This window comes from Amphiura filiformis, chromosome 15 (assembly GCF_039555335.1).
Source record: "Amphiura filiformis chromosome 15, Afil_fr2py, whole genome shotgun sequence".
NCBI classification, from domain to species: Eukaryota; Metazoa; Echinodermata; class Ophiuroidea; order Amphilepidida; family Amphiuridae; genus Amphiura; species Amphiura filiformis.
Genome location: NC_092642.1, coordinates 20348358 through 20372129, shown reverse-complemented (window position 1 = coordinate 20372129; position 23772 = coordinate 20348358). Strand labels below are relative to the sequence as shown.

Below are 23772 nucleotides of genomic sequence, written 5' to 3'. Positions count from 1 at the left end.
TCGATAGGTCTGAGGTGCTCTCATGTCCCACAAAAATACTGTCGAAACGCAATAAACGCTCATTTTAGATCCCTTAAGGGGTACTACACCCATTGAATTTCTTTTGCATTTTGTGAAGAAATTACAAACAAAAATTGGACAAAGTGGTATGCAAAATGAAGGGGCAAATCTTTTCGTTTTATTGGTGGCATCGGTATCAATGTAGCTTACATGGTTTTAAAGGTAGAAGCCAAAAGGTGGTACATCACTGGTGTTTTAAATTCACTTCATTTTGGAAAGCTTACTATCAACGGGTTTCGTTAAAATTTTGGATATGTGTTGCTAACACATTAGGGAAATAAAGTTGATATGTAAAATGGGAATAAGTGGTTCCTGATTTCTTTTATGACTTCATGAACTTGGTGTTCCACACCTATCAAAAAAGGAACTGGTTAAAATGCTTCTATTTTCAATGTTGAGCTATATTTTGTATTTTAACTTGCGACATTATTTCACTGAAACTTAATTAAGCCATAGGTAACAGGTTACCACAACCATACTACAGCAATGTTGAAAAGAATTGTATTTCTTGTCACCTATACCACCATATTGGGTAGTTTTCCGTTAGCTTAACTTTTGTGATTTTGGTAACTATTTTATATTTATTTGTGAAATCCATCTCAACTAGGCATTCTAAATTGTACTCACCATTTACATCCCAAGGTATATTAGTATATCCACCTTGCACTTCTCGATATATATCCAGTTAAAGACAGAATATCAAAATTATGCCTCATTATGATATCACAGACTCTCACATGTGTGTAAAATGGATGCTTAAATTTGACCTGAACCAATTGACCTATAACCTGACATACGGTGACCTAATAGCCTTTTCTTCTCCTAACAACACATTATAGTATTAAATTGACTAATGACTATACATCCATTGTGTAAGTGTTTATTTAATTCATTCGGTGTTAATATTAACTGTTATTTTGCACGCACCACTAGATTTTCTATAGAGAATATAACAAAGGATTTGATTCTACTTGAACATGTTGAATAGAATAAATTATGGTTTGTTATGAAACACACATCTGAGTTACTAGGATACAGTAAACAAAAATATATAGGGCTAAAATGACTTACTAAAATGGTTTTAAAGCACTTTATATGTAGAGATGTTTTATAAGTTCAGGACATGAGGTGATGAACATATTTATGTACTTCATAAATTTGCAAGAAAAAGAAGAAGAGGGGTACTGATGAAAATCAGGGTATTATTCCCCCTAACACCAGAGTGCTGTTAAAACAGCACTCTGGTGTTTTGGTGCGACATGTATGAACAATTATACTCCTCATTGATCGTGTTTATAGTAAGCCAGATTATCCGCTATTTAACGTATATTAGCGTATAAGCACTGCGAAATCAATATTAATGTTATTGCAGTATATCTTTCCGTATACAGCCACTATAAACAGGCTCATAGGTACATGATGGCTATTGATATGATTACGAATGAACTATTAATCTCGCTACTTCCAGATGAAAATGATATGAACAAAATATTTGTTCATATCATTCATTTTAATGGCGTAGCATTGTATTCCATTAAAATCCAGTATCATGCAGAGGAACGAGACCAAGAGAAAGGGGTCGACACTTGTGTTGTACGTGTAATTGAAATATACCTCTACTAAAGTATTGCCTGTTCCAATGTCCATGAATTAAACCTTATTATATGTATTATTTGGAAAATAATAAGTACAGTGCCAGAAATCCCAGCAAAACAAAATGTTTTAGACATCATTCACAAAATGTTAGAAAAGGTTGCCAGAAAACGTTTAAATGTCGGGTTATATAAAGGACTCGACATATAAATGATATAAAACGTTTTGATAATATTCAAAAACATTTATTGATAACCTCCTGCAAATATTTTAACATAATATTATTTAAGTGTTTACGAAACATTTGCCAAAAATGTTTGCAAAAATATTTTACAATAACATTTTTTAACATTTTTTAAATATTGTTGTAGCGTGTTTTCATACAAAACGTTTTAAAACGTTTTCATGACCTTTATATAACCCGATATTTAATGTTATTAAAACATTTTTATCTAAACCAAACCCCAAAATATAACACGTTTAAAACGTTTTAAAAAACATTTTTGTGTTTGCTGGGAAGTTGTTTAAATAGGAGTATTTGGAGAAACCAATGAAATAATTTGTTATAAATCTTAAACTATTGATTCATATGCTCTGAATTAATATGAATAATATTTCAATAATTATCGATTAAGATATTATCATCTTGGTAAGGTAAAATAACAGTTCGAATACATGATTCGTTGTTACAGATCCAATTTGAAGAAAATCGACTGACTCGGGATGAATTGCAGAACGCAGGAAAGAGGGAATTTGACGAGAATGTTGGAAGCTTGATCTCTCAATTCCTAGATCGTCAAGCTCAACCTGTCTGCCTTATTGCACATAACGGATCAAAGTTTGACTTCGTGCTTCTCTCAAAAAAGCTTGCATCAATTGGAGCACATCTACTACCAGATATCAGATGTGGAGATAGTTTGGAGGCTTTTTATAAGGTTCTTGGACCAAAACCTGGGTATAAGCCTTTCAGTTTGCCGAACCTCTACAAAGAAACCTTCAAAAACATCTGGAATATCACAATGCTGAAATGTATGCTATAGCATTGATGGAACTTGTTATCAATTCATGTCCCAATATGAGAATGTGGTTCGACAAATATGCAGTGAAGAAGTTGTCTGAATATCCATGCTCACCACTTCCAGTGATCGAAGATTGATTGATTGATTGATTGATTGATTGATTGATTGATTGATTGATTGATTGACTCTAAAATCTAAAGCAAGGGTGTATTCAAGTTCAGTTTACCTTTATTGAAATATTATTTTTACTATACAAAACCAAATTTATAAACATGTTGCCAAAACATTCAATAATAATGCCTTTTTAAGAGTACACGAGGTATTGTTGGTCGAAGCAGCCAAAAACAATCGATTTTCATTATCTGAATCAATATATAATTGAAAAATAACACTTTTGTGTTTTGCAAAAGTTCTTTCTACAAATCATCTACTTTGAAAACTTGCTTAATTTATTGTTGTTAATGAGTTATGTAAGTTTTACAAAAGAGTTGTTGTTTCAGCCCTCTTTACAACATAACTCATGAACCACACAAGTATGTCTGTGATATTTGAGCAATGCAATTTTTGCTAAAGCTCACTACCATTCGCAAGATGCTGTGAACTACATTTTTTTTGCTGCTTCGACCAACAATACATCGTATACCCTTAAAGGAGTATTTTGGGGTCTTGCATCTTCTTTTTATGACATTTTTCAGGTATCTACGACAAATACGTATTCAGGTTTGCAAGTTATGCATGATTGTATAAAGACTACTCCATTATGTCATTTCGTTATTTCCATAAGAAATATACCAGCGCATAAAGGTCGCCAATGCGAGCCACTCATTCGAACGTGACTTGTGTCTGTTCTTTTGATATGTCACGATTGCCCGCACGCCGCATGTATGCACTGTGTTATGCACATCTTGTACGCGTTTGACTAATATGTGACGTGTCATGTCAAAAGGAGACACTTTTGGGCAGGATCGTAAATGGAGAAATAGCCAAAAATCTGCCCGGAGAGTATTTTTTCACAATTTGGGTTTGTTGCGAATTTGTGGTGTTATTAATGTTAAAAATATTGTCTGATAGTTTCAGACCGGAATATCACTGGCATCTTGTAGTTTTTGAGACATTTTTCAAGGTAAATCCTACTCTCAACATTGTCAATAATATTTTTAAAGGCCGATATCTCAATTTCCAATTTTATAATACCACAACTTACCAACTCAATATCTTCGCTTAGGAATGTCCGATTTCATTGGGGAAAACGGCATTGTGGAGCAAAAATATCTCTATATTTAAGCTATGTAAAAACCTCAAAATTGATAACCTGCCCAAAAGTGTCTCCTTTTGACATGACACGTCACATATATCCATTGTAATACAACGACGGTTCCTGTGTTTTATTCAAAATCTACAGCCCCTAGAGTCTTGATTTGTGCAGGGTATGTTGGATTAATAAAGTACAATATAATCGTTTAAAAAATAGAATTTTGAAAAATATTGAGGGCGTCTTAATGACCTTAAATGAATATTAAATTATTTTAAACATGTTTAGAATGTCATAAGGATCATTGCATTTAAATTTCAGCTCAATTGACGCATTTTAAAAACAATAGGATACAAAGAAAATATAAATTGATGTATTATGGGTGTCCGATTTGCTCCAAACAAAAGGCATATTGATCAGTGTACTTTACCCTACTCAATTAATCTGTTTAAAACATGCTCAAAGCATTTTCTAATTTCTAGAAAATGCATCCAATACCACCTTAATACATTAAAGTGGCGGCACCAGGATTTTTTCGGGGGTTTGGGATTGCGGTTGAAAAGTGAATTTCAGGTGGAAAATCGACAAATTTTGCGCAAAATTGCCGCTAAAAGTGGAAATTTACGTAATGGGGTTTTCCTCAAAAGGGGGGGCAAGAAAAATTTGGGGAGGGGCTTCTGAACTATTCTATGTATCAAGGTTCAAGTTCAACTAAGTCCACGATGGTAACCGCAAATTTCAACTCGCAACTCGCATATTTCAACACGCATCACACAACTCCAACTCGCAACTCGCAAAATACCTTTACCCCAGGCTCACGCAATTCGCAATGTCTCTCCTACTTGGTGACAAGACCCTATCACAATCATATCCTGATATCTATTCTTCGGCCCACACAGCTCTACACGACGACGCGGATTGCTGCAAAATGGCGGACAAAACTACTTCGTCTTCAAGTGTGTCAACATCGACGTCAAGAGACCAAAGAGACAAGATCCAATCTTTTGTTTTTCTTGATCTGGAGACAACAGGTCTAATTTCACCGATACAAATCACTGAACTGGCTCTCATTTCAGTTCATCGTAAATCCATGGACGATGCAAGAGCCAGGTGGAAGTTAACGCCACGAATTGTTGACAAACTCGTGTTGTGTATTGACCCAGAAATAGAGGTAAGCCAAGTTTGGACTGATAGAAAGGCCCGGGTAGAAAGGCCACTTTCAGGGCTACTGTTATCGAAAAGTTTTGATTTTTGACACGAATTTATTTTATAAAACGACTTTGTAATTACCAGGGAGTAGTTTTTGTGTAATAGATATTCACCTCTTCCGCACGTACCACATGTAAAGAAGATACGGCCCAACTCTTTTTCACGACTGACTGATACACCTTTATAATAAACCTACATCAGACATGATCAGTAGTACTCTGTAAGGTATCTCAATTAAAATAGGACCTGTGAATTGGGAGGGGTTAACTTAAAATATGCTTAAAGATTCAAGAACACGAAGAGTCTTCGTTAAAATGTAAAACTGGTGAAAAAATCATCAAAATCAGTTCACGCATCACTGAGCTGAGAAAATGGGGATTGTAGGGCCCCGGTGTAGGGCCTACATATAAACTATAGGCCTAAATGTTTGGACCTTTCATTGGGAAATAGGCTACATATAATACTAGTTTGGCATGTTTGGAGCGATCTGTAGGTAATCTCTCTCCCTCCCTCCCGCCTCCCTCACGCTGTCTCCCCTCTCTCTCATCTCTCTCTCCCCTCACCCATACCTCACTCGTTCTCTCCTCGTGTCTCTGGGTCTGCCTATCTATTAATAGCTCTTACATACCATAGTGGAATGTGACGACTATAAAATAGGTCTATTTGCGCCCCATATCAAGCTTGGACAATCAACTTGAGCTTGGACACGTACATAAGTGTGTTATAAGGTCAATCATAATAGCTTTTTACAGCATAGTTGTAATAAATCACATACAACAGGTTTGAACTAAAAGTTAATCATTGCTCTGAAAGAGTATTAATGGAGTTACTCCATGTCATCATTGATATGCAACTTTAATATCGTGTGCAAAAGGGAGTTTTTTGGTAGGCCGAGAGGAGGGGCAGGCGATATTTGGCACGCATAACGGGTGGGGGGGGGCAATTTGGCACTCCATTTGGAAATTTAACCACTAGGTTCATAATTTGTGAACAGTCCCTAATATGAATTTTTTATAAGGCTAAAAAAAAGTTATGTCTCAAAGCCCATGGCAGTTTCAAAAACGAATGCGGAATGAGGGGTTTTTTAAAGATTTTTTTGTTGATATTTTTCAAACAAATTATGAATTAAGATGTCATTTCGAGTGTTCAAAATACCCAAAATACCTTATCAATGCGAGTAACTTTTCTTCGAAATTTGTCTCAGAATTTCATGATTTTACGGCAAAAAACTAAAACAAATTTTTTTTTTGAAAAAATAAAAACTTGACTTTTATTTGCCATTTCAGCTGACATGGACGCGATAAGAAAAACGAACGCGCGCGTGGGCTTTGAGACATAACTTTTTTTTAGCCTAAGATGCAGCTTACTGCTGCCTATATTACAGTTTGTCCACTCTGAAGTACAAAGTGACAACGCGCGCGTGTACAGTGCGTAAACAGTGCGCAGTGCTGCGTCTCTGCTGAGGTATGCGTGCTTTCAAAGTCGGCATAATGTGTGCGTCCGCGTCGGTACTTTTTACTTCAGAGTAGACTGACTGTAGTAGTGGACATCAGCTCAGCAGCCAGTGGCGTAGCGTGGGTCATCACATGGGGGGGGGGCACCGAACATGATTGGGGGCACCGGATCTGATTGGGGGCACAAGCCGTTTTTCGACAATTTTCCTATAGGATTTTTTAAAATTTCAGATCGATTGGGGAACGTGCCCCCCTGCCCCTATGACGCTACACCACTGGCTGAGCTTATGTACGTGGCTATGAGCTAGTTTGATCATGGTGGTTGAGGAAAGTTCAAGTTCAAGTGTCAGCATTTGTGCATATTTTACATGTTTCCCTCAAACTAATCTGGATCTACCTGTTTATTTACCATGTTTACATTGCTCCATACGTGCGTTGAAAGTGTTTTTGAGCAATTTTACAATTATTAAAAATGGGCATTTTGCGCCGTGCAACAGCCTTTTCAAGAACATTGACCTTTCTCAAATTAAACGTGACAACATGATCCCAATAATTTTTCAAGTGAAAATTGTTTGGGAACATCCAAATAAACTTTAAGACTCCAGTTGAACTTGGACCTTTCTCAAAATCATGCGCTTACATGATCCCAATAATTATTCAATTGATAGTTATTTGGGAACATCTAAATAATCTAAACAAGAAGTAATATTGTCGGGATCTTGTTGGCCCATAAATCTACAACAAAAATGCAAAGTGCATGTTACTACATGCGAAAGCTTTTTTTTACCAAATACTGGTCTTAAGAGAATTTAAAAAATAAATAAAGATACTAATCACAGAGATATTAAGTTTTCGTTTTAATTTCTTATTAGATAGTAACTCTCTCTCTCTACCCATCCCCCACTTTACTCAATCAAAATATTTTTCTCATTAACATTGAGATTAGGCGTTCCAAATCAGTATAGAGAGACTTGCGAAATTTACGTGATACGGGAACCCCAACCGCATGCTACATTGGTCGAAAATCAGTTAGTATGCCCTCTATAGGGTGAAATCCATTGTGAATTGGTCATTCTTAGTCAGTGGGAGTGGTCTAGTTCGTAGACACCTTTCTGATTGGACAATCGCATGATTTTGGGTGCCGTCTATCAGGCCATATACGTCTAGCCCTCTTCTTTTGTTCCATTATCTATTGTATTTCTTTTGTTCAAAGTCTGGTCAACTGTTGATTATATCAAGTAATGTGGACAGGTCAAGATAATCTTGGTCAGGTCAAGATAATCTTGGTCAGGTCAAGATAATCTTGGTCAGGTCAAGATAATCTTGGTCAGGTCAAGATAATCTTGGTCAGGTCAAGATAATCTTGGTAAGGTCAATAAATTTTGAACAAGAGACGTACATGTTCATATTTAGAAACACTGGCCACATTATTTGATTTTTTGGACATTTCAACAAACTTAAAATGCATCACATTACATTATGACGTGATCAAACAAGAGAGGGCTCTAATTTTGACTTTTACATATTTTACACGATCAGCATAACACAGCGAGATTAGTTCACGCATTTGTTACTTCAAGGATTGATTCCTGCAACTCTTTGTTATACGGCCTACCGGATAGCTATATCTCCAAGTTGCAGCGAGTTCAAAACACTGCAGCCCGGCTCGTCACTCGCACCTCCAAGTATCAACACATCACTCCTATTCTTCAGGCACTTCACTGGCTCCCTGTACAACAGCGGATAATCTATAAGATTCTTCGGCTTTTGTCTAACACACGCGTCACGTCACGTCACGTCACGTCACTTGTCTAACACACGCGTCACGTCACGTCACGTCACGTCACGTCACGTCACGTCGCGTCACGTCGCGTCACGTTGAAATGTTATCAAAAGTTCATAATAAATTATTAACTCCACAATTACCCTTATCTCCCTACGTGATAAATAGTCCGTGAAATAGTCCATGGAACCTGAGAGGGTGAACACGTGTTCCTTGGGTGATCAGTCCGAGGAAAACATGAAGTACGGTACTCAAACATATACTGCTTAAACATGAGAGCCATGCATGGAAAAAAATTTACCAGAAGAATGCCTAAACATGCATGCGCCACCCCAAAAATGGTTTGGTTTTGAAAGGGGAAACAATATTTTTGAATTTAGGTCATTAAATCTACTACACAGTCTACACTAGCAACAATGAATGAGCAAAAGGATTCTTGTCAACCAGTGAAGGCAAGCAAGATACCCAGTTGTGAAATGGAACATTTTCTAAAGCATGTAATGTCAACTTTGAAAATTTTTGAAATACACAAAAAAATATTCATCACAAAAATCAACATGTACTTTGCTTTCTAAACAAACACTCGCGTGCGCCACGCTTGTATTATGCACATGTGTCGCATGGTTAAATAAATCGGCGATCATGATAAAATACACCATCTCAAAGCTAGCTTTACTGCAAATGTTCGCTATAATAAAAACAATTACTTTACCACGACAACACGAGGGATTTGTTTCGTCCAATCAGAAATTTATAAACAAGCTGATGTGTACGCTGAAGTGGTGGCTGTACCATACTTGAGACGCGCTGACTGTAAACATGCATGTATCAAAAGTCTTTGTGTAACGCGACGACACGCAGGTAGGGCCTACTGCGGAAGCGGCACAAGATAAAAGGCGTACATGTACCGAGGGTGAGCATTGAGCAAACATGTTCAAACATGTACATGCAGTCAACATGTCTGGAGCAAATGTTTTGAAAAATGCCATTTTATGGTCCATGCAAAAATACAGAGCACCCGCTATTTTTGAATGCATTTTTAAAAAGAAAACTTGTACAAAATTTATGACATGAAAACACCCGAACTTTTTGCGAGAGTTTAGCACAAAATCGCATCTTGTACTCATAATTTGAAATGGAAAAAAAATATATCAAAACTTTGAAACACAATCACAACCACATCCTGATTTACTCTTAATTTGGCAGCCAGCGCAGGGGGCACGCTGACGATCTTCACAATGAAAATCGGTTTACACATAAAACATGGAGAACGAAGTAAATGTGAACTTCCAAAATGTCTGTTACTTTTACCAAAACATTTGTTAGTTTCAAAATCATTTTCCTCTTTCCATACATGAAACATTTCCCGATTATTTTATTCATTGAAGCTTTGCTGTGCTTTGCGGCATTGATGAAAAGCTGGAATTCCATGGACTATTTCACGGACTATTTATCACGTAGGGAGATAAGGGTAATTGTGGAGTTAATAATTTATTATGAACTTTTGATAACATTTCAATTTATTATGAACTTTTGATAACATTTCAACGTGACGTGACGTGACGTGACGTGACGTGACGTGACGTGACGTGACGCGTGTGTTAGACAAAAGCCGATTCTTCTCATGACCTTCAAGGCTCAAAATCAACTTTCTCCTCTGTACATCTCACAGTTCATCTCGCACTACAATCCTAGTCGCAAACTTCGTTCGTCTTCTAAATCACTTCTCTCAGTCACATGTCGTCCATCTACCAAGTATTATGGGGAAAGATCATTCGCGTTCGCTGCACCTTTTCTGTGGAACAACCTGCCACATAACATTCGTTCTGCTGACTCGCTGCACTCTTTCAAGCGACTTCTGAAGACGCATCTTTTCATTGTTTGATTCATCTGTGATTTTGTTGTTATATAATTTATTATGTTTCAATTTGCTGAGGGTGATGTGCTAGAAACCTCTCCCCTCAGCAGGGTGTTGTGCCACCCCATTTCGTGTTTTATTTATCGCCAGATAGTTATCGCTGTTTTTCGTCAAATATATCTTGTAAAAATACTTCTGTGTTGTTCTTGCTGAGGGTGACGTGCTGGTAACCTCTCCCCTCAGCAGGGTGCTGTGTCACCCCATATTGCGTTTTAATAATCGGCATAATGTTGTTCTCGCCGCTGGTCTCGCCTACGCCTTAATTTTAATTGTATTATCATGTTTGTTCTCGCTGAGGGTGACGTGCTGGTAACCTCTCCCCTCAGCAGGGTGTTGTGCCACCCCATATCTCGCGTTTTATTTATTATGTTTCTAGCTGAGGGTGACGTGCTGGCAACCTCTCCCCTCAGCAGGGTGCTGTGCCACCATCATATTGCTGTTTTTCCAAGCTGAAATATTTCTCGCTTCTGTCTGATTTGATCTTATTCGCCATTTAATAATTATTATGTTTTTATATTGATCATGTTGAACTTGGTTTTTGCTATAATGAGTATAATGGCCTGTAAATATAATATGGTCATTGTTTTATTGCTTACTCTGTATGTATATGCTGTGCTACCATGCGTCTTTCACTTGGTTGGGACCCTTTGCTCGTTCTTATTTTCTCCTTTCCTTGTGAGGGATGCTTGGTGTAGCCTAATTAATCTTGTTATTGTAGTTTGTATTTTAAGGTGTATTATTTAAGGATTTTTGTACATTTATTTAGTTTTTACTTTTATGTATGTGTGCTCTGTAAAGCGCATCGAGACTTCTGTATGATGCGCTATATAAATCTCTTTTATTATTATTATTATTATTATTAAATTATTATGCAAGTTTATGCATATTAGATTTAAATGAAGATGGTAAACAATACTTGTGTGTATTGAATGACACCAAGTAGGTAACAAAACATAGCCATGAGGTCTTACAAATTAAGTTCAACCAAGGATATTTTGCACCTAAAATGCAGTACATTACAGGCCACAAGACTAGATGTAGAAAAACTAGTAACTACAACAATCCATGGCCTAACCCCAACCAAAATAGGTCGAGGAGGGTACCCAGGAATATGCGTTGATTTTGTTCAGGACATTTGTTGTATAAGTATATTAAAGATAAATATATATTCTATGGTGTTAAATGAGTTACCGCCATATCTAGGTAAAACACACCCACTTTTTAATTTGACCTTTGAACTATTTACATATTCATTATTAATATTACGAATATATGTATAAAGAATTAATAAGGCTATCGAGTGAATTGAATAGAATCTCCCGTTTAACGCGTTAAATAGATTGAAATCAATGCTGTATTGATTTGATTAAATCACTTACAATAAGACTCATAGACTTGAACGCAGGACACATGACTGTCCCAGTGTGTTTTTATTTTGGAAAAACCCTAAACTTACACAAGATAATCATATCAGCTTTTCTTTTTGTCTTTTGGAAAATGAATAAACCATAACAACAAATTCGTTCATTTTGGCTCACCGTATATGTAAGATAAACGGTTCAAAACAGACCATTACCATAGATTTCGGGGTCTCGCCTTCCGAGCGACTAACATGCTCACCATACCTCAACAAGACACCGATTATCTATGGTAATGGTCTGTTTCTCACCCTTTATCTACTACGTAGACGACCCCACGTCATCATGCGTCTTGATAATCCGTAACACGCGTTAGAGGTGCGAGTATGTATCGCGCTGGATGCGTAGACTAGTGCGGAATACGCGAACGCGCTAGCAGTACGCGCAACAGAATAACGTAAAGTTGTAAACAAGTTTCGTTCATTTTATAATGAGGGAAGTTTTTATGACGGTAACTTAGTTTTTGCTTTAAAAAAATTGTTTACAGTTATTAAAATAATATTTAACTGACTAAGAATGAGAATAAACGATAGGAATTTTTATTTTGCCTATCCACTACCTATGATAGACGATAGGCAGGTCCAATATTTTATCGTAGTGGATACCGGCTGCGCCGGCATCCACTACTCAAAATATTGGACCTGCCTGTCGTCTATCACACGGTAGAGGATAGGCAAAATAAAAATTCCTATCGTTTATTCTCTAAATCGTGGATACGGATACTAGATTGGGTATGGGGTTCAGGTGCGGATCCAGGGGAGCGGAGGGGCGCGTGCCCCCGTAAAAATAGCAAAAGTAGGAAAGATGGGGCGCGCGCCCCCCGTAAAAACGAGAAAAGGGAAAGGAGAGAAAGAGAAAAGGAGAAAAGAGAAGAGAAAGGCGAGAAAAGAGAAGAGAAAGGTTAAATTGCGCGTAATTGAGTCCTTCATTTTGCAAAATTTTCCCCCTCAGACACACCTACGTATGCGTAAACAACTGGCCGTTTTTGCTTTTGTTCGGACACCCATACAATTTAGGCCTATATTGTTTTAAGTAATAACTAAATAATAATGATAAGGCCTACCGTAATAGTGAATAATGATAATGTTCCACGAATGGCTTCGATTGGGCCTTCATTTCCGAACTTTATCTAACTAAAATTGTACACAATAATACTTTAATAGTGTCAAAATCGTCCACCAAATGGCTTCAACTGGACCTTCTTTTTGCACAATTTTCCAACTTAGACACCCCCTGCGTATGTATAAAGAAGTTGTCCTTTTCTTTATGCTTTGGATACCCGGAACTTTATGTTTAAAGCAATTGAATTTATACAATAATATTGAAAACTTGTCCACAAATGGGAAATGAGCCGGCATGGTCATTTCACAAATTTTCCGCTCTTTAAAACTCAAATTTCACACAATAATAATGTCAAAATGGTCCACCAAATGGCTTCAATTAGGTCTTCATTTTGCAAAAGTTTCTAACTTCTGAGGGTGCACATCCCCCTCAGACACCCCCTGCGTCGCGCAAGCAATTAAATTTATACAATTATAATATTGAAAACTTGTCCACGAATAGGAAATGAGCCGGCATGGTCATTCCACATATTTTCCGCTCTTTAAAACTCAAATTTCACACAATAATAATGTCAAAATGGTCCACCAAATGGCATCAATTAGGTCTTCATTTTGCAAAAGTTTCTCACTTCTGAGGGGCACATCCCCTCAGACACCCCATTCAGCCCCCCCATAATCCTAGGGAAAGTTTAAAAAAATTGTGATAAAATAGAGGGAAAATGGGTGTTTGTGACCTATATTTTGCAACATTTTCTGACTCTGAGGGGGTAATGCCCCCTCCCCTCGGGCACCCCCAGGGTGACCCATCAAAGTATTTTTCAGTTTCAGCCCCCCTCCCCCCAAATGTTGAAAATCTTCTAAAGCAAGTGCCAGGGTAATGTAAACTCAATTGGGAGTGCTGGGCGTGCCATAACTTTACATTCGTTATGTAATCACCCATAGTGGGTAGGAGAACATGAAAACTAATAACATAACATAACATAACATAACATAAAACTTTTGGTGCGCTGTTCCTTATGACAAGCTCGTAGCGCTTACAAAGTAAAAATAAAAACATCTTAAGGTACACAAAGCAAAACCTTAAATAAATAACATTATAGAGTACAATCCTTAAATTTACATAATACAAGTCATAAAATATAAAGATCAACAAAGTAAAACACATCATGGAAAAAGATAGGTCTTAATTGACTTTTTAAAACTCGCGATGGAAGAGGATTCTCTTATTGTGATAGGAAGTTTATTCCATTCCTGTGAAGCACATAAAGTAAATGTCCTGTCGCCTGCTCTAAGGTGAGCCTTGGGGTAATCCAAACGAAGGAAATCATTGATGGATCTGAGATTACGGGTTGGATGATAAATATGAAGACAAGTATTCAGATAATCTGGTGCTAAGTGGTTTAGAGTCTTGTAGACGTAGAGGAGCAGTTTGTAGATAATACGCTGTTGGACAGGAAGCCAATGAAGAGCAGACAACAATGGTTGCGAATCGTGCTTGCGAGGTACATTAAAAACAAGTCGAGCTGCCCAGTTTTGAAGACGTTGAAGACGAAGGACATGTTTATGTGGAATTGAAGACAAGAGACCATTACAGTAATCCAAACGGGACAAAACAAGTGAGCGAGCAGCATGATTACAAGTATCTTTATCAATATATTTCCGTATTCTAGTTAAATTACGTAGATGAAATGTAGTTGTTTTGCATAAATTAGTGATGTGCGTTGTCATAGACATATTTGTATCAAAAAATGAACCAAGATTACGAACCGACTCTGATGGCAAGATGGTTGAATCTCCCATTTTGAGCGAAACATTGTTGATAAAGCGTGTGTTATGAGGAGACGATGCAATGAAAAATTCAGTTTTATCATTGTTGAGTTGTAATTTGTTTTGGATCATCCAAGTTTTGATTTCATATATACAGTTTTGAAGTTTTGCAATAGCATTATCTAATTCACCAGGTATCTTAGGATTACAGGAGACGTAGAGTTGGGTGTCATCAGCGTAGACATGGTAGGACACTTTGTGTTTACGGGCAATATCACCGACAGGTAGTGTGTATATTGTGTAGCCAATAGGCCCAACAATTGAACCTTGTGGTAATCCAAATGTTGCAGTTACTGGTTGTGAAAGTTCTCCTGCTACATCAACGCGAATGGACCATCCAGTGAGGTAGGACTCAAACCATTTGAGAGCAACACCTTTGACACCAAGGCGATTTGAAAGGCGTGAAAGCAATATTCCATGATCGATGGTGTCAAAGGCGGCAGAAAGATCTAGAAGCACCAATAACACAACTTGGTTTGAATCCAACGCAAACATAATGTCATTTTTTACCTTAATTAAAGCAGATTCTGTGCAAGAATGTGATCTGTAGGCTGATTGGAAGGGATCAGCAAGGTTATACAAGTTCATATGATCGGTTAGTCTGGAACATGCAATTTTTTCAATGATTTTGCCAATGAATGTCAAATTGGCAACAGGTCGGTAGTTCTTAAGGACATTCCTGTTGAGTGATGGCTTTTTCAACAGTGGTTTGATTATAGCATGTCTTGCTGCATTTGGAAAAGTACCAGTTGAAAGTGACGAGTTTATAATGTTAGTGATCAGAGTAAGAAGATGTCCGTTGCTCAACAGTTCTTTTAGAAACCACGTTGGAATTGGGTCAAGTCTGCTAGTTTTGCTAGGAGATTTGCCAATAAACTTTCTAACTTCCTCTTCGGTGGCAGGTGTGAGCATTGAAAGTGTGTGAAGATCGGCATGATTATCAGCGAATGTCACATGATTAATTGTAGTACTCGTAGTAGTAGTAACATTGCTATCCAGATTTGAGCGGATTTTCACAATTTTGGAGACAAAGAAATTTGAAAATTGATTGCTTAGAAGACTTGGTGAATCATGAATAGGTAGTACATGTGAAGTTTTGTTCAAAAGTGTATTGATTGTGCGAAAAGCATCCTTGGTTGTACACATATTTAATTTGTCCTTGAAGTATTTCTGCTTAGCAATATCAGTTAAGTGTTTGACATAGTTTTTAGCCTTAGTATATTCTTGTCGATCAGCAGATAGTTGAGATTTTCTCCATTTTCTTTCAGCTTGGCGTTTTACTTGACGAGCATTGTGTATATCCTGATTATAATATGGCATTCTGTGTTTGACACGGCGAGTTTTGGTGACAGATGGTGCGTGCTTGTCAAGAAGAGACATTGTTCCATTATTATAAAATTCCAGAAGATCATTTGCATCATGATTCTTTGAATCAGGACAACTAAGAAATTCAGTTAAATCATCATCAAATAGAGTTCTATCAATATTTTTGTAGTTTCTGGTAGAAGATTTGATATAAATAGGAGGTGGCTTAGGTGTATCAATTATCAGATTAATTCCACGATGATCAGACAGTTTGGAGTATTGAGTAGAAATACAATCATCAATAATTGGATCCAAATAATGATCAGACAATAAAGTGTCATCAGTAGTACAATTCTTAATAATTGGATCATTAGATTGAGTGAAGACTAAATCAATAGTATGACCAGACTTGTGAGTGGGTCCATGAACATGTTGAATAAAATCAGCAGAGTCTGTCATGGTGATAAATTGACTAACATCAGATTTGTCTGGTTTATCCCAGTGTACATTAAAATCACCTAATAATATTACATGTCCTGAAAGAGAAGTCATCTCGTTAACAAAATCATCAAATTCATCAATAAAGGTAGTGTACTTAAAACCATTGGTAGTTGAAGGCGGAGGTCTATATACAATAAGAAAATTTACAGTACAAGATTGGTTACAAATATGAGCATATTCAAATGTTGTACACTTAAAACTACCATCATCATTACTATTACTCTTAAGTTGCATTTTCATAGAAGATTTATAAATCATAGCAATCCCACCACCATAGGTTAAAGACATACGAGGACATTTATAAAGGTGTACCCCGGAGGTGTACACTCGCCAATTACAACATCATCATTATTCAAGAGCCAACTTTCAACTATTATCATAATATCTACATCATGTTCATCAATATAGTCAGTAAGTTCAATGTTCTTATTCCGGATAGAGCGTGCATTCCAAAGACAAACTTTAGTGTCAGAAATTATTTTGGGATTATGCATTGGTATGGGTTTGAGATTACATAGATTAGCACCATTAGGTTTATCGTGATCATTGTTTCTATATTTAGTTGGAAGCGTAGTCAGAACTTCTATGGGGTTATCAGTTGCTTTATTCGTAGGCAGGGGGTTCCATGGTTTACGACGACCGCCTCTCTTTCTTCGACGTCTGATAGGTAACCTGTTGATTTGCAGAGTTCTGATGATATTCCATGTTTCATTCATGAGACGTGGTGGTGATTGGTTTGTATAGGGATTGAGTGATCTAAGTTGATGAGCATCATAAACAAGTGAGGGTGTAGATGAGGAATGTGGTATATTGTCAAATTCATTGGTTTCTATAGTAGGTCCAGGATGGGGATTTATGTCCATAGCTTTTAACAATTCAATTTGAAATGTTGCAGTTCTATTCACATTATAGGAAATCCTTCCTGCAAGATATTTGTGATGTTTGGGTGCTGCATTTTGGTAACAAATTTCGTGTTGAATATTGGGTGTCTGTACAAAGTTCTCAGACAGTTTATCAGACAAACAAATAGATCCAGTGGAGAGTAGAAGAATAAACAAGTTCAAAAGCAGGATATCCATTGTGTAAAAATCAATAGCTTGAAGACTACATTCCTATTGCATAAAAGAAAGTTATCTCAAGTAGTTTGTAGGTACTTGAACAGGAAGATGAGTCAATATGCAAATTAGGTCAATAAAAGTTTCCATTATGTACATAGTGCATGGTCAATTCAGGCTGATTGGTGATTGGTTCTCCCTCAATGACCAACTGTGATGAGCAGGTCTCTGATTGGTTGATCCATAGGCTAATGTTGGTTGTGGTGACTGAATTGATGTCAACATAAAAAAATTCACAGAAAATTCATGTAAATCACAAATATAAATCCATTAAAAACATCCAGGTTTCAATTCCAAAGTAGAAAATATATACATAGGTGCAGTCTAGAAGTTACAAGTAATCCATCAATATAACTTTGAAGAACTAAATACAGCAAAAAGCATAGTTTTCAGCTAAAAATATGTAGAGCAAGATGTAACTGCTGCCATCCATTGGGGCGCCATCTTTTCTCTACTAATATGAGATACTGTATTAGGATCACATATTAAGTATCATGTGAGAGTATACTCTTGTACTCCAGAAGACAGGATCACATATTAAATGTGCGACACTATGGAATATAAAAAGCAGGATATGGGTATCTCAAGGACAATATTGTTCAAGGTTGCGCCGCAGGCTTACAAAGAAACAATAGCAATCAAGCTTAAACTTTAAATTAGCACCCGATAGAGGGCAGGGCCTGAAGAATGAGGGAAATTATGGGGTAAATATTTAACGGAATAAACTGCATAATCATATTATTTAGATTTATTCCGTTAAAAATCTTATTTTAACTTATCAAATTACTAGTTTTTATATTCTATGGTGTCAAATATTTAATATGTGATCCTGTCTTCTGGAGTACAAGAGTATACTCTCACATGATACTTAATATGTGATCCTAATACAGTATCTCATATTAGTTTTCATGTTCTCCTACCCACTATGGGTGATGTAATACAGTGAGCATAATTGCATTGAACAAAAAAATAGTAAAACTAAACCTTTTGTTCTTTTAACCACAGGTCGAACCGGATGCTGAGAAAATAACCGGCTTGTCGCGGTCATTACTCCGTCACAATGGGAAGTCAACATTTAATGTACAGATTTGCCAACAACTGGAAGGTTTCTTTAAAAGACAGGAGGAACCGATATGTCTGATAGCTCACAACGGCGACCAATATGATTTTCCTATATTAGCGCGCTCATTGTTTGAATTAAATGATTCTGGTGTGGGGAATCTAGATTTGATGTGTGCCGATAGTCTGTCAGCTTTCCGAGCCGTCTATCCCAAGAAAGGATCATATAAGTTAACAAGTCTACTTCTTAGTACCTTTGGAAATACCTACAATGAGCATACTGCTGAAGATGATGCTATTGGTTTGATGAAACTTAGTATTAATTCTTGGGAAAAAATACGTGTTTGGTTTGAACAGAATTCCACCAAACGTCTTCAGGATTATCACACCGTGTCGCGGTCTTCAAGCGGTGCGCTGAAACGCAAACGTTCCGACGATAATGCGGATGAACAAGCTCTGTTCATGTCGCCTAGTGCTGGTGCACATCCATGTCATTTTTAGTCGACGTCCCAATGTTTGGAGATTTTGAGTCAGAGTAACCTCGGACTACTTTTTGTGGATGCTGATGTCAATATTATTGTTTATTGACAACTTTTCTTGGGCAAAAATACGTGTTTGGTTTGAACAGAACTCCACCAAACGTCTTCAGGATTATCACACCGTGTCGCGGTCTTCAAACAGTCAAACAGTGCGCTGAAACGCAAACGTTCCGACGATATTGTGGATGAACAAGCTCTGTTCATGTCTCCTAGTGCTGGTGCACATCCATGTCATTTTTAGTCGACGTCCCAATGTTTGGAGATTCTGAGTCATAACCTCGGACAATTTTTTGTGGATGATGATGATATTATTGTTTATTGACAACTATCTCCATTGTGTAAACCTAAGGCCTAATTGTTTGCACACAGGCCAACATAATTTGTTTATAAATAGTCGAGGAAAATTGCCGCATGGCTCTGAAGTTACGTACTAATGTTTTTTGTTTTGTTTTTTTGCTTTAAATGACAACGATTTACTGTTTTATTCCTTTTGACCTCAGTAACTGAATTTATTCTCTGTGTTTTCATTAGGTCGCCATTTTGGGCGTTTTAGAATTAGAAACGCACGTGTTTGTTTTTATAGATAGTTTTAGCTCAGTCAGAGATTCAAATAGTGAATTTGTAGCGCGGGATAGGACTTGTGGTTCTGTTATATGGACTAAAATCATTTTATACATCTCACCTGACTCTAAGAACCATTATAACATTATACTGAATTACAATGGCAATATCTGCTATCATATTGGATCCAGATCCCTGATCATGTCTACATGTAATTGATCTTGCCGTTTTCAACGTTTTATGACTTAATTATATATTTTAAGATTAAGTTTTAAAGTTGTTTATGTGTTTTTAAGTAAGAAATATAATCGACACGTTAGCATAATCTACCTATCTAAATACAGTGTCCATTAATCTCACCTCTCAAAACATAGGTTACCAGGATATTTAGAATATTTATTCTTCCCAAGATTCGTCGTTTTAGATCTGGACACATGCAAACTGGCTAATCAAGCTCTTGTATTTTCCCGCATAAACTTAAAACTATTCGCCGTACGTAGAAATGATGTAAAAATCGGATTAACTACCGTAGTAATCATGGCAAAAAGGTTCAAATAAGTTTCGAATATGGCGTTGCGGTACCTCTGCATTGAGCAATAGATTTCAAAGAGCAGGGATAAAGACCTGGGACGTAATTCATATCATGCTGATCACTCGCACATGTAAGATTAGTATCGCTGAAAAGAGCGGTATTGTATTCAATCACAGGATGTGATTCAATCTATGAGTGCAGACATGCACAGGTAATGAGTGTAACCTGCATGTAGTGCAGCGAGATATATATATATATAAATTGTTTGAACCTATTGCTATGATAGTTAATCCGATTATTACATCATTTCTACGGCGAATGGTAATGCCTTATTGTTTGGAGCCACTGAATATGACCTTACAACGCGGCGCCTACAAAATAGAGCCGCGAGATTTAAAATGATGGTAGACCGTGATACATCTACTAATGCCCCTCTGTTACGAAATCTTCATTGGCGATCCTTAAGCGTACCGAACTCAAGCTTTTGGTCATCACGTAGAAGTTTGTTAAGTTGGTCCGGAATTCGCTACTTGCATATAGTTCCACCATTATGCACTATATGCGGGAAAAGCCTCGAACTGGCAGCATACATGAATGAAAATTGAACCAGTCATATCAGTTCGGGGGCACTGCTAATTCAAAGACGTCTCTGATATCAAAGACGGGTCAGTGATTTCACATACGGGGGTCTGTGATATCACATACAGCCTGTCTCAAAAAAAATTGTGCAAGTGAAAAGCGCCCTCTATGGCAATTAGAGAATACCGTTGTGACATAATGCTTACATCAACGTCACGGGCGCAGTCTTAGCTCTCATATGCCGTTTGTTCTGTTCAATGTGCTTGTTCCAATTTCCGAGGTTTATTTAACAACGAAAGGGTAAAATCACAATTTTGATTTCACGAAGGAACTCTTGATAAACTTGATGCTATCACTGTTACATGCAAAGCCCTCGTCCCTAGTAAAAGTGGCACAATTGTGCTTTTACCTTTTTGTCTTTAACTAAACATATCTCGAAATTAAAGCAAGCAAATTGAACAGAATAAACGGCATTTGAGAGCTAAGACTACGCCCGTGACGTTGATGTAAGCATTATGTCACAACGGTATTTTCTAATTGCCAGAGAGGGCGCTTTTCACTTGCACAATTTTTTTTGAGACAGGCTGTACGTCGTGCTTTTTTTACAGTTTGGCACTAAATGCAGCACATCGGAAAGAAGGTGACTGTATCGGAATATGCTTTCCTATGTTTAGCAAATATCTGCCTGTGCAAACATCATATCTATCTGTGCAAATTCTGACAAATGGTCCCAGAAAACACTTAGATTGGCAAAATCGAGCCATATCCAACGTTTTGAAGTAACAAAAATCCCAAGTCATGGGGGAGTGAATATTTTGGCAAGGCAAAAAAGGAGGGAACAATGAATTTTGGCCAGTCAACGAGGGGGGAGGGAGCGATTTTGGCACGCATTGTTGCGGCAACTTTTCAAAAATATATTCAAAAATGACTTGAAAAATGGTAGGCCCCTACGGAAACGTTCAGGCCTAACCTCGTGGCCTGACTCTTGCACACGTGCATGGGACGAATTCGGAGAAATATGGACACTTGTATTTTATAGGGGTAGGGTTATGTTATGATTAGGTGGCTCAAAATAGATCAACAAATTACGGTAAACCAGGCGCGTGCCCACTGCCCATGGAGTGGGGCTTTGGGCCTGCAGCCCCGGGTCTTAAAAAAATGAGGGAGACAGAGACAGAAAGAGAGAAGGGAGAGGGAGGAGAGGAAGGGGAGTGACAGAGCAGTGGCATAGCCAGGCCCGTTTTTTTTAGGGGGTGCTGATTTTGAAAAAGTGGTTCTTTTTTTCCAGGGGGCGATTTTGTAAAAAGTGGACCTTCTTCACAAACTTTGGACCTTTTTTTGACTAAAAAGCATAAAAAACATACACTCTGCGTACGGGCCTGGACATAGCCAGTGGGGCAGTATAGTGCCCCCTAAAAAATTGAAGGGCGGAAAAGGGAGGGAAAAGGAAAAGGTCTACTTTTTCGGTAAGAAAACAAAAAAATTGAAAGAAATATCCCGACAACTGAAAACATATATAAAATAATTGCCAATACCGGGACGAAAATGTTACAAAAATCAGGACAAAATATTAGCAAAACTGGGTTGAAAATTTTGTTTTGCCACAGCCACCCAGGCTCATTTCAATATCCGGGGATATTTAGGCAAACGAAAGGGGGAAAAGTGGAAAGAAAACAAGAAGAAACGAGGAAGAGTACGTTCTGAGTCATTGCGCATCATAATTATGTTCATGCTTGAAATTTGTGACACGGAAGTCGCATCCACTGGAAATCCATTCTAAAATACATATTATGCATGACATGGTTATATGGCCTATAGGCTATGCTTAATCATGATGGTCGGAAAAATAAGTTAATAATAGGGGCCTAATGCAAAATGATGCACCAATTGGGATAATATCCCCCTCACAAGTCGGGTCCGTTGAAATCTGTTATGCCCAAAATAATACGAATAATAAGTGTAAACTTTTACACCAAATGACTTTATTGTGCCTTTCATAACTTTTTGAAAATAATTCTCCAACTTCTGAGGAGCACATCCCCTCAGGCACCCTTCTCCGTCAAAAAAGAAAAGGCTAACTTGCATTTATCCATATAGGCCTAATTGAGCAGGTTCATACCCATGCAGAAGTCAGGTCCGCAGGAAATTTGTTAGGAATTATAGGCATATCTTTCATAGATATAATGACTATAGGCCTATTATAGCACATCCCCCTCAAGCAAAACAGAAAAGCTTAAACTTAGGCTGAATTGGAGGAATTATTGAGCACGAGTGTTCATATAGGCCTAAAACTAACATTCGCGGCTCAGTTGGAAATCTGTAAAAAAATATATGCTCCGAAAATAACCAATAAACAGTTTTGATGTGTCCGGAGAATTGAAAGTCTGCAAAATGTCATCGAGGGAGCAAAGTTATTCTGCAGCATGAAAAAGAGCAACATTTTTTTTAGCATTCTCCGATTTCTCACGTTCACTAGAAAGAGTGTATCCCGAGCCCGCGATTTAATTCATAAATTGAATAGTAAAATTAGCAGGCACTTGGGCTAGCTACATCCCTGATCATGCTGATTAGGCCTACTCGCAAAAATATTCCCGTTGCGCCAGTTCACGTTCACAATATCGTTTGCGGCTGGGTTTTGAGACTAGGGAGTATGTGATTTATGAGACGTGTTTGAATTATGATACTGTCAGGTGACTCGGCACTGAAGAGTCTTTGATTTCAGAGACGTCTTTGAATTAGCAGTGCCCCCGAACTGATATAACATTCTGTGTAAGGTTACGTAATTCTTCCTTTCATGTATACTGCTAGATAGAGGCTGTTCCCACACATAGTGCATAATGGCGGAACCACCCAAACCAAAGTACGACACTCGTTTATCACTTGACACAACACTTCTCTTTATTCCCCAAACCAGAACTCTCACCGGTGATAGAGCGTTCGTTCAAACCGCTGGTTCTCGTCTGTGGAATTCACTTCCAACCAACATC

General features: G+C 37.5%; 1 protein-coding gene across 1 annotated transcript; it reads left to right on the top strand.

Moving 5' to 3' along the window:
• The first annotated feature begins 4755 nt into the window (after positions 1-4755).
• On the top strand, positions 4756-19119 carry LOC140170777 (three prime repair exonuclease 2-like). The gene is made up of 2 exons (XM_072194002.1): positions 4756-5095; positions 18521-19119. The coding sequence occupies exons 1-2, from the start codon at positions 4853-4855 to the stop codon at positions 19073-19075; spliced, it is 798 nt and encodes a 265-aa protein (XP_072050103.1). The 5' UTR covers positions 4756-4852; the 3' UTR covers positions 19076-19119.
• Positions 19120-23772: the final 4653 nt, after the last annotated feature.

What these genes read in the sequence shown, in the direction of transcription:
- LOC140170777 (XM_072194002.1), top strand. Translation starts at nt 4,853, where the DNA reads ATGGCGGACAAAACTACTTCGTCTTCAAGTGTGTCAACATCGACGTCA. An exon ending in GTATTGACCCAGAAATAGAG is followed by an intron (nt 5,096 to 18,520) that starts GTAAGCCAAGTT and finishes TTTTAACCACAG; the next exon opens with GTCGAACCGGATGCTGAGAA.